Source organism: Mya arenaria, chromosome 17, assembly GCF_026914265.1.
Source record: "Mya arenaria isolate MELC-2E11 chromosome 17, ASM2691426v1".
Classification (NCBI taxonomy): domain Eukaryota; kingdom Metazoa; phylum Mollusca; class Bivalvia; order Myida; family Myidae; genus Mya; species Mya arenaria.
Window position 1 is genome coordinate 19,611,853 of NC_069138.1, and position 12,227 is coordinate 19,624,079.

Consider the following 12,227-nt stretch of genomic DNA (forward strand, 5'->3'; position numbering starts at 1 on the left):
TTCCAGTACGTTGCTGTAATCAATGACGTTATGTTGATCATATAATTTTGATTAAAATAATGAATTCAAAGTCTTATCAATGTATATATGTTATATTTCATATACGGAACCGCTAACTGACCTGGCTATATTGCAAATTGTAGCTGTTTCGACTGACCTGGCTGTATAAAGGGATTTAGTTTTTGTATACTGACCTGGTTAGGAGTTATCATTAGCAAAAGTATGTTTATTAACAATTACTGGCTTAATGTTTAATATCATCGGAAAAAGCGGCGGCGGAACGCATACATTGCTGTTGCAAAATCAAGACTCGATAAAAGAACAACGTATGAAGCATACTTAATACTTTATCAAACAAACATAGCATACATGCACACCTTTACATACACTTATATACAGATGTACGCTATCATGATACATAATTGTATACACAAAAACGTTATCATACAACATTAAAGAAAAAGTATATTATCGTTCAAATTATACAGATGTACATTATCATTCAACGGTATAGATTAGTATATTATCGTTCAGATTACTCAGATGTTCATTATCCTCGAATATTGTAGATAAGTATATTATCGTTCAAATTGCTCAGATGTTCATTATCATCGAATATTATAGATATGTATATTATCGTTCAAATTATACAGATGTGCATTATCATTCAAATTATCATACAAAATTATACAGCAGTTAACAGAAGTAAACTATCATTCAATATTTTACAGAAGTAAAATATCGTCCAAAGGTATACAGAAGTATACAATCATTCAAAATTATACAAAAGTAAACTATCATTAAAAAATTATTAGTTAAATTCGGAAGATAATTATCGTTCAAAATTATCAAAATTATACCATCATTAAATAAAAGAATTATACTGTAGTACACATCCATTCAGAAGTATTTTTTTTTTCTTTTTCAGTATTTAATCATTTAAACTTATACAGAATTATACTATAATTCAAAATTCTCAAGAAGTACATTATCATTCAAAATTATACAGAAAAAACAATCTTTTATAATTATACAGAAGTATATTTTCGTTAAAATGGTACTCAAGTACTAAATCATTCAGAATTATATACATAAATACAGAATTACATAATCATTCAATATATACAGGAGTACATTATCAATCAAAATGATACAGAAGTATACTATCATTCAAAATTGTCAAGAAGCACATTTTCATTCAAAATTATACAGAAGTGTACTATCATTCAAAATTGTCAAGAAGTACATTTTTATTCAAAATTATACAGAAGTATACTATCATTCCAAATTGTCAAGAAGTACATTTTTATTCAAAACTATACAGAAAAAAGTAATCGTTTGAACTATACAGAAGTATACTATAATTCAAAAGTATACAGAAGTACAAAATAATTTTATACTATATTGCGTAATCATTTAAAATTATACAGAAGTATACTATCGTTTAGATAATACTCCAGTACAAAATCATTCAGAATTATACAGAATTACATAATCATTCAATATATACAGAAGTACATTATCATTCAAAATTATACAGAAGTTTACTATCATTCAAAAATTTACAGTAATTAATTTTCATTAAAAATCATACAAAAGTAAATGATCATTCACAGTAAACAGATGCACATTTTTATTATCAAAGTTTCATCCCAAAAAGCGTAAATCCATTTATGACGCACTTAACATGCACAATGAATATATAACACACTTTTACATTTCATTTACATTTCTAACTTTAAACAGAAACGTTGTTGAATTATGTTCATAAACTAATGTACCCAGGGGTGGGCTCAGGCGTTCTTAAGAGGCGTAATCTTTTGACATTCGCCCCTCCCTGAGAACAAAATTTTATACGGTCTGAAGTATTGGAAGGGGGGGGAGTAGGGTACCCCCAAGAATATTTATACAATTTCTAGTCATAAGTTTTGCATTATGGGTGTATTTTTAACTACTTTTTCTCCTTTATTGAAATAAAAAGTAAACTTGGAAGATTTAGGGGGTGGGGGGGGGGGTAAGATTGCGCATAAATGTGAATTGATATATAACTCTAGTAAAAGTAGCCTTTACTTAAATGGCTTCTGAGCAATTGCCAAAACATATAGACGACGGTAATTTCGACGTCCCTACCAAAGCTGTGACGATACCCCGACTTTTTCACAGTCGAGCGGAACTAAATATTAACAAAAAGAAAGCAGAATTTGAAGGATCTCATTAAGATATGCACAAAAGTATTATTAAACTGAATAAACCACTATATTGTAGAAACAGACATAATAATAATAATAATGTATATAAGTTGTTTTGTTTATTTACAGGGTGTCCCTTATCTACGTCATCACACTCGATTTGTTTTGTTTTAAAGTTGGATTAAATAATCTGTTACAAATAAAAGTTTAAGATTGTTTGCATATGATATAATGGACAACAATTATTATAAATTAATTTAAACTAGAAACAGTTCGTGCCACGTCGAAATCTCATATTACCATATATTGTCAGGACGTAGTGTGTTTTGCCATTTCGAACACTTGAATTACATTTCTGTCCCGTAACGACAAGTACAAACGTTGTGTTTTATCACAGACCGCCATACAGGGATCCTTTATCCTGTCCTTAATCTCCAGTAGCGGGATGACGGTTCTTGTCTCATGGAACACCATAAAAACAGTATCGTATCCACACACGTAAACTCGACCTGCAGAGTCCACAGTTATACCTGATCTGTAAATTATATATACCTTTACATCCACAACACCGAGAACACGGCCATCCTGGGTGAGGGAAGTCACCGTGTTTTTTATACAGTCAGCGATGTATATGGTGCTGTGGTCAGGGCTTACTGCAAGGGAAACAGGCCACTCGAACAGTTTCTCACCGTCATCGTCTTTTTCCAACTCCTGTTATTATACATCCACAAATAATATATCTTCATTAGAAATATGTTTGTACCCTAATCCAAGTTTTTGACCTCGTTGCACCGTACATGAATTGATGAAAGGGACTCGCTTATTTTGTTTTGGCAAGGCTCTTTCAAACTTGCTTTTAAATTGCTTGTTTGGAAATCACAAACCAGCAACTGTCAGTTACGCATCCGAGCAAAAGTACAAAAATCCAAATCATTTAGTTATGCAAAAGCAATAATACAATAAGAAAAACAGGGACAAGCCCAGTAGGCAAATATTAAGAAATATTCCCTGTTCAGAGCCCAAATGACACAGAACCAGACACAAACGTACGAACACACCATACAAGCATCGAAATATCAATCAACTATACTGACGCTTTTTTGGCAAAATAATATTTTTGGTCACATTTTAGAAAAAAAATACCTAGGCTAAGGAGCATCTGAACGTTGATGATGTTTATTCATTATAACGCAAAGTTTCATTTGTTAGATGTTTTTCGCTATAAAAGGTTACCAACTCTCTTTAAAACACACTCGTACACATAAATGAATTGATTTAAGCACCATACATTTACATGGGTGAAATGGTTCTTTAGTACAAGAACTACTTACCATGACAATTGATCTTTATCAGACTGTTTAGTTTAATGCAAATTACAATATTTCGTTTGTTTCCATTCTTATAAATATAGTTAGTCGTCAATTGAATTTATTTTAGAGTATTATTTCCTTTTGTGTGGTTCAATTGTTTTTTATTAATTGAACTTAATAAACACATTTAATGAAACTGAAAGTAACCGAATGTGTTGCTGATTTAACGTTTATACTTCCTTCAGCCTTCATCTTATGATAGGGCCCAATGTACTAGTAGTACATATAGTGTACATACATGGACTTGTGAACACATACATAACAAAAACACAACACTGCACAGATTTGCACCCCCTCAAAATTGGAAAAGATAGAAACTAAATGTTAATGCTTCCGTGAATGTTATGATATATTCACAATTCGATCATTTCACCGACTCTGTTGCAAATACTTGATACAAAGTGTGTTGACAGTTAAAAGCTGCACTCTGACAGATTGACCATTTTGACAATTTAAAAAAAAACTAAATTTGCCTTGGAATGAGCCAATTGTTTTAAGAATGTGAGAAAACCTGTGATAAAAGCTTTCAGATCGCAGTGTTTCATATTACGACCGAAAATTGATGTTTTATGGCTAAAAGCGTTACTAACGCTTTAAGAAAAATAAGTTTATGGGCATAGAAATCAATTTTCGAACGTAAATATGAAAATCGAGTGCATTTTCATGTTTACCTCATTTGACTTTAATGAAAAAACACACACAAGAAAGCATATGATTTAGGTACATATAAAACATTCTATGCTTTGTTAAATTAATAGCTACGTGGCCAAAATTTCCCCAGCTAAAAGGTGCCAAAATATCGCTCATTTTTTATTTTGTTTAATTTCTTTCCCTAAATCATTATATGCCATATATGTATAATTATTATGTTGTTTGTTTTTCTTTGAGTCAAATAAATAAACATGATAATGAAAATATAAACAAAATATTTTCATCAACCTATATAGTGTTCCTTTAAATTCAAATGAAATAGATTTATTTGGTTGATATTTATTATATTTAAGGTGAAATCACTTAATGTTTATATAATTATGCTATAGGCGCATATTTCTGTTATATGTTTATGACGTCCTGTATCTTTGCGAGTTATAGTTTGGTTTCGAGAGAGCATAGTGTTTTTTTTTCATAGTATACACATGAACATTATTTTAACATTTAAAAATAACATAAAGAGTATTTCTTCAAAGTATGCTGGACATGCCTTCCATGTTACCCCATATTCTTTTATCGTTTCACATTAGCAACAATTATAATTCTCCTTAAACATCTATTACATACTGACACAAATCCATCCGATCAAAGAATGTACGTCTATATTTCAGCCTAACCCTTAATGTTCTGAATATATCAATTATATTGCACATTTGTATAACATAATTTAATATAATTAATCTTAAAATAACTATCATTTTTGTCAATCAATCATAAAATATCTTTAAACTGAAGGGTGGGTAATCTAAATTTAGAAATTTAAAACCGGAAAAGTCAAGAAGAGAATCGTTTACCTTTATCACGTTTCCCTTCATATCCAGTATTTGTACTCCAGGATCAGGATACTCGTAACAAACAATCAAGTTGTCACCACTGGATGCTATTCCATCGCAAATTTTTTTAACATTTATTTTATTTTCAAACAACAGGTCCCCTTTTTCAGTCACACGTAGAAACCATACTTTATAGATTGAAGTCACTGCCACACGATTACCAGGTATTGTCGTTATATCCCGAGGTAGAAGTTCACTTTCATACCACCTTACTTGTTGTTTCCAACTATCCATATCAAAACATCGCACACACTTTTCCTCATGATCTGCGGCCACCAGGAACCTGTCCCCTACAACAGCCATCCCGGATATGAAACCGAATTCCCCATACCCGTTTGTTCCCAGCAGTTCCATTTCCCCTAATTTCTTGAGGGTCGGAGCATCAGTGGGCCCGCTAATAATAATAATAATAATAATAATAATAATAATAATAATATTAATAATAATAATAATATTAATAATAACAATAATAACAATGATATTAATAATAATAATAATAATAATAATAATAATAATAATAATAATAATAATAATAATAATAATAATAATAATAACAAGTATACGTTACTATCTCTTTTGGAAATTTCATTCAGATTATTTTTGAAATCTTATAACAAAATAGTTCTAACATTACTCTTTCCATCACATGCTACAACTTGTTGCCTGTTTAGTATAACCATCAACTATTTTTCTGTATTGCACATGTGTAATAAAACAAAATTACTCCGCATGTTTGTAAACAATTTAATTGGAAACAATGATTGCTTAATTGGTAATATTCTAGCAAGCCATACACTTATTTGTTTTATTATAAAGATCTATTTTGAATAATGTCGTTTTCATTTCAATCATAAGAAAATAACGAAATAGTTTCGCTTGATGTTATGAAGAAACTGTATTCGAACAGAAAATGACCTCATAAACATATTCTATAATAAATTACCTCATCTTATCTGGTGTTACGTCACCATTTAAAAGAAAGCAAATTTCTCTAAAATAATGTTGTGGTTCCTTCTTAATTGTATATTCAATTTACAAAGCAGTTTAAACGATTGTATATATAATAATAATAATATATATATATTTCAATTATTCCCATAATACCATTTCCTCAATGCATGTAGCGCGGCATATAGCATTGTTGTGTTGTATTCGGCTCATCATCACCGCATGTGTAACATGTAGGTAGTTTTATTACTTTTCACCGAAAATAGACATGTGATAATAACATCTGACAGTCGTCATATTATTATACATAAATCTAATGAACTCCTCCAAAATATATGTATTAAAGTAAGCTCGTTAAAGGCTTGCTTTCTAACAAATCCCCCGAACTCGTTAAATAAAATTGTGCTCTATATGACGACTTGTAAGTAATCCGATATATCTAATAATCGTTATTATGAAGATATTATCTACAGAGCTATGACCTACAGTGCATGACCTTGCTGTTGAAAAGTTAGGTGCAAAATTGATAAAATCCGGATTTGAACTCGGTGGCATAATATATAGACATACAAAAATAAGATCATGCTGACAAAAGTGACGCTGAAATGGCGTTTATGACGCCGACGGACATGCTGGTTGTGTAGTGAAAACTGGGGCGTATTGTAAATCAAACTATGTAAATCATTTTGAACAGTATATTTGTTGGACCGCGAGCTAATAAATATAACTAATTAATTAATAGATAATCAGAACGCACATGCACCAAATATACAATGCACAGCCATCACCCTTTACTTATTCTATATTCACTAGATGTTTAATGCTTGGAAATTGAAAAAGAACAATAAAAGACCAATTTTATTTAAATTTTAGGAATTTAACTTAAATTAACATGATAAACATCATACTATATGTAAGTTAATGAATGTATTAACTGAACTATTCGACCTAAATATTAAATATTTAAAAAAATATCTTGATAAATTTCCTCCATGAAAAAATATGTTGCACGAATGAAGCGTAGTGTTTTTCAAGTTGAAATTATTTAATAGTGTTTAGTTCTAAAATGAATTTAGATGTGCTTTTCACAGATGAATAGACATTAAAATAGACCCTTATGGTCTCCTTTACTTCAAAGCGGAACGGTGCTACGTTTTAATTGGCATTCGTATTTAAAATCAATACATACACATGTAAAACAAACATATATTTTGAGTAATAAACCTTTGACTACTTATTACAATATAAATGTTAATTACCGAATACAAAATTGTTACCGTGTATTCAAAAGCTGAAACTGCACATATATTAAATGACTGGTGGATCCTTAAATATTTGCAGTGATCGAATTTTGTCTCATAAGGTTAAGCTATTGAGTTTTTCAGCATCTTTGTTTCAAATCAAACACGGTATCTGTTATAGGAACCATCTTTTTCATATTTATTCATTCGTTTCGGTACAATAAAACAATTGCATTATTAGTGGTACTGCTGATTTGGTAATAACAGAACATCTTTAAAAATAGCATTTGTTGGGCAAATTCTGCAAAGAACGCATTTTCAAACTTGTTTTTAATATGCGTAATATGATTTTGAGTAAATATATCAAGGCTGAATAACTATGTCTGAAATTGAAGCTTTCTGGACAATTTTAAAAGCGTTCAATAGTTGTTTTTGAATTGATACTTAAATTAGTTAATCTATGAGAAAAATGTCTTTTATCAAAGCACTTTAACATGTCTTTGAAACTATGCAATTGCATCGGAAACTCGAACAAATTTTTCATTTGTTCGAGTTTCCGATGCAATTGCATTCGCAAAACTTTACGAACGTAAGCATTTTCGGTTTCTTCTTTTCTTGTAAACATTCAAACATAAGGTCTATAGTAATCTTGGACATATGCCTTTTCAAAAGATACAGTTGAATTAATGATTTGAAGCCTTTGACACTTAGTATTTTACAAAAAAAAAAAAAAAAAAAAAAAACTCGAATAGTAATACTTCCGATATGCCCGTTCTTTATCGAATGTGTACAATGTCTTGGAACATAAATTTGCATCGTTATCAACGATATCATTTTGGAATTGGAATGAATTTGGTTGTGGTTATTTATTATTGATAACAAGATCGGGCGGCCAAAGAAAAATAATAGTGCTAAAATCTCTCGAAAAATATAAAGTTGTAAACCACGTAAGTTTATGAAAGCTAATAATTATTTCTTCCAGCATATATGTATAGCCTAGAGGGGACATGTTGTATTTTTTTCAGGTATGATGACGGATTTCTTTTAATTCAATTAGTATTTTATCATAATTTGTTTGAATGAATTGTACAAGTAAGAATAGCAACATTCATTAAGGAAATGGATCGTCAATAGTCTAGAAATAGGCATTGGAAACGGCAAAATAGTTTGAAGGTATTTCAAACATAATTGCACGTATGCATTGTCCCGCCCTTAACAATTTTGTTAAGCAAAATTCTTATCGAATCCAATTCCAAGAGCATTTCGCGGGCTTAGCGCAAAACGGTTGTAACTGACATTTTTTAGCAAACACACTTTTTTGCATTTTTTGCATTGTTTTATATGTCCTCATCAACTGTGAAAATATAAGGCTCAAATAGTAGGGGTAACATAAGAAAAATATATATATGTCATAAGGTTGTATCTGTTAATGCCTAAAATGTTTTGCGCAAAACGGTTGTAAGTGCAGTTACAACTGTTTTGCACAAAAAAGTATAATGTTATGCTCAAAATGTTTCGCGCAAAACGGTTGTAAGTGTAGTTACAACTGTTTTGCACGAAACTTGTTCATGTAAACAAACCAGTGAGAAGGGAAGTAACTCATCTTTACCGATGACATCATTGATGACATCATACATGTTTGCTGTTTAAACTTGACTTTGAGGAGGTTAAGCATTTTGTTGACAAAGAAGAAAATGATTGGAAAGAAAAAGTTTTGAAAACTATTAAGGTAAGGAATTTTATTACTTAAATTTATTTGCATTGGATGTTGATGTGTTATAATCGACTAAATAAAATGATTACATGAAAATGTGTTTATACAAATGAAATTAAAACTAATAATAGTAATATTATATAGTATTATGTTTCTGACAGGCACCACCACATTATTTTTTTCTTTCTGCTTCATAATGTTTAAGTCTCTCTGTTGACAGTATCAAAGATTCCTTTTGAAGTCTCATTTCAATTGAACATTTAAGCTTTGAAACTGGTAAACAAAATTGAACTTTAATTCTTTAAAAACTAATGTACAAGGTAACTGTAAGTGGAGAAAAATGAAATAAAAGTAAGGGAGTAAAATTAAATCACTTCCTCCTAATTTTGGTCAATAATTATGTGACTGATAAACATGAAATATTTTTTTTGGCCTTATTTGTTTTAAAGACTTGAGTAGAAACAATTTACATTGATATTTCTCTTTAAAAAGAGTGATAGCTAAAAATGTCTAAGCAGAATCTTGAATTTTTACGAAATATTGCTAGATAATTGTTTAGAATTAATACAATTTTATGCTCAATTTTATGTTTTTTTGTTAATGTCTTTTATAATTTAAATGAATAACAAAATGATAGATTATTAAATTATTTTGTAGGAGACTAACGTTATGAACATCATTCGGGCAAATGTTCACCAGGGACACAGATCCTTCAAAGGAAATGGGAGGCAATGTGTTGCAAATGCACTGGTCTCCATACTTGAAGGGTACAAATATCCCCCAAGGTTGTGGAAAACAGATGACTTGAATGATATTCTTCACAAAGGGGATGCTCTTTATTTATCCCTTGTCGCAGAAAACTCAGTGACATATTTAAACATTGATGACATTCCTCCTAATGTTGCTACAGTTTCAGGTTGTTTACATGGTACTTTGTGTGGTGGAACAAGCGAGCCATTTTATTCATTACATGATGCAGTGAACTTATTGATGGGAAAGCATATCATGACTGGGTGCCTTCTGACAGTTGGTAACACTGAGCCTTGCTATAGCACAAGCATCCTGAAAAATGATGATAGCTATTTTCTGTTTGATTCCCATAGTAGAGGTGACAATGGAATGCTTTGTGTGGATGGTTCTGCTTGTCTTACTCAACATCCAGACACCTCAACATTGTGCACTTTCATCCAGCATCTGGCGGGTTCCCTTCACCTAGAACCTTCTGTTCCGTTCGAGCTTGCAGCTATGACTTTGCCTTCAAATCAGCAAATAAGTGACCCTAACTTTGACAGCTCAGACTCAAATAGTACCTTCAGCTATTTTGACCCTGTGTCTGATGGTGAATACACATGCAAGCTTTTTATGGCAAATGAAGTGATCACTAAGGCACACAATGACATTTTAAAGTTGTCTGAATCAGATTCTGGTGACAATGATTGTGGCATCACTGATGCAGGAGATGTGTTTTTGAACAGTCAAATTGATGAAGCCCTTTGTGACTTGAACAATAGTAACTTATTTCTCAAAACAATTGACAGTACTGTGTTTGATGAAAACATGTGTGAATATGTTTCCATGTCTGAAAATGACTGTTTTGTCACTGACAAATATGTAAACCAAATATCTACAATTGATGATGCAGATGGAACATAAAATGATGATGAGCATGATAATGATCATGTTGGTGATGTTATGCATGATGATGATGATGATGATGATGATGATGATGATGATGATGATGATGTACATGATGGTGATATTGTACATGATGTTGATGATGATGATGATGATGATATTGTACATGATGATGATGATGATGATGATGATGATGATGATGATGATGATGATGATGTTTGTGATGATGAGCATCATAATGATGTTATTATTCATGATGATGATATTGTTCATGATGATTTGCACCATGCAAATGATTATGTTAGTGATGAAGATGTGCATTATGATGATGATGATGATGGTGATGGTGATGATGATGTCTATGATGTTAATTATCAACCAAGTGATACAGATAGTACAATATCATGTTCAAGTGATGAAATACCATTATCGGTATTGCGTCAAAATAACTCCAATATCAACCAAGGTCTTGCCAGTGTACAAACAATCACATCAACTGCCTCAACATTGACATAGAAAACAACAAAGAAAATGATAACAGTTCTACTTCAAATGTACCTCGCATAGAAATTCAGGTAGGTCGAAGTAGGAAAAGAAAACGTGACGTGACAAAATGGAAAAGAAACATAGCTAAACAGCGACGTAATGAAGGTAAGAGTTATGTAGGTTCCAATGGTAGAATAAGAACTGGGAGATCCATGAAAAGCGGGTGTGGCTGCAAGTGTAAATTTAAGTGTATGAACAACTTCAGTTGTGATGACCGTGAAAACATGTTTCACAACTTCTGGCAGCTCTCAGATGTTAACAAGCAAAGGCATTTCATCCAAATGTACGCAGTCCAAAGGCCAAAAGGTAAGAAACTTGCTACTCTTGATAACAGTAGAAGAAACAATTCAATATATTGGTACATGCCACAGTCTAGTGATGAAGTGTCCAAAATCCGTGTTTGTAAGACTTTTTTTCTTGGAACACTTGGCATTTCCGACAAAATGGTTGGCACAGTACACAAGAAAATGAACAGCTTGGGTATCTGCCTTGATGATAAAAGAGGTTCACATCACAACCGTCCAAATAAAATAAGTGAGCAGACACTGGAACAGGTAAGAAAGCATATAAGATCTTTTAAGACTATTGAAAGTCATTACTGTCGAAAAGATTCTCAGAAATCTTACCTTCCAGCAGGACTAAACATCCTCAAAATGCACAGGCTTTATAAAGAGAAGTACTCCAATGCACCAGTTTCACAAAACATTTACAGGGCAGTGTTCTGTAATGATTTTAACCTTTCATTTCACAAACCAAAGAAGGACCAGTGTGATTTTTGCACATCATTTAAAAACTCTTCATCTGAAGATCAGGAAAGGCTAAAAGGTAAGTATGAAAGGCACATAGCAAACAAAGACCTTTCACGGCAAGAAAAAGAAACAGATAAACAAAAATACCAAAATGACTCGGAGACAATGGTTTGCTGCTTCGACCTTGAACAAATTCTATCTACACCACATTCTTTTGAGTCTAGCTTGTATTACAAAAGAAAATTGAACTCATTCAACTTTACCATATATGATTTAGTAACATCCAACGGA

The 12,227-nt window shown here is 31.5% G+C and overlaps 2 protein-coding genes across 2 annotated transcripts in view; both read right to left on the minus strand.

Moving 5' to 3' along the window:
• Window positions 1–334: 334 nt before the first annotated feature.
• Window positions 335–5,212, minus strand: LOC128223714 (uncharacterized). Its single transcript, XM_052933042.1, has 2 exons — window positions 5,065–5,212; window positions 335–2,900 (listed from the first exon to the last, which is right to left on the minus strand). The coding sequence occupies exons 1-2, from the start codon at window positions 5,083–5,085 to the stop codon at window positions 2,499–2,501; spliced, it is 423 nt and encodes a 140-aa protein (XP_052789002.1). The 5' UTR covers window positions 5,086–5,212; the 3' UTR covers window positions 335–2,498.
• LOC128223248 (uncharacterized) overlaps window positions 5,138–12,227 on the minus strand; it is a 93,645-nt gene continuing 86,555 nt past the window's right edge. Inside the window, exons 23-24 of the mRNA XM_052932538.1 lie at window positions 5,195–5,497; window positions 5,138–5,150 (exon numbers count right to left, since the gene is read on the minus strand). Of these exons, the coding sequence (XP_052788498.1) occupies window positions 5,138–5,150; window positions 5,195–5,497 (316 nt within the window). The remainder of the gene's footprint in view (window positions 5,151–5,194; window positions 5,498–12,227) is intronic.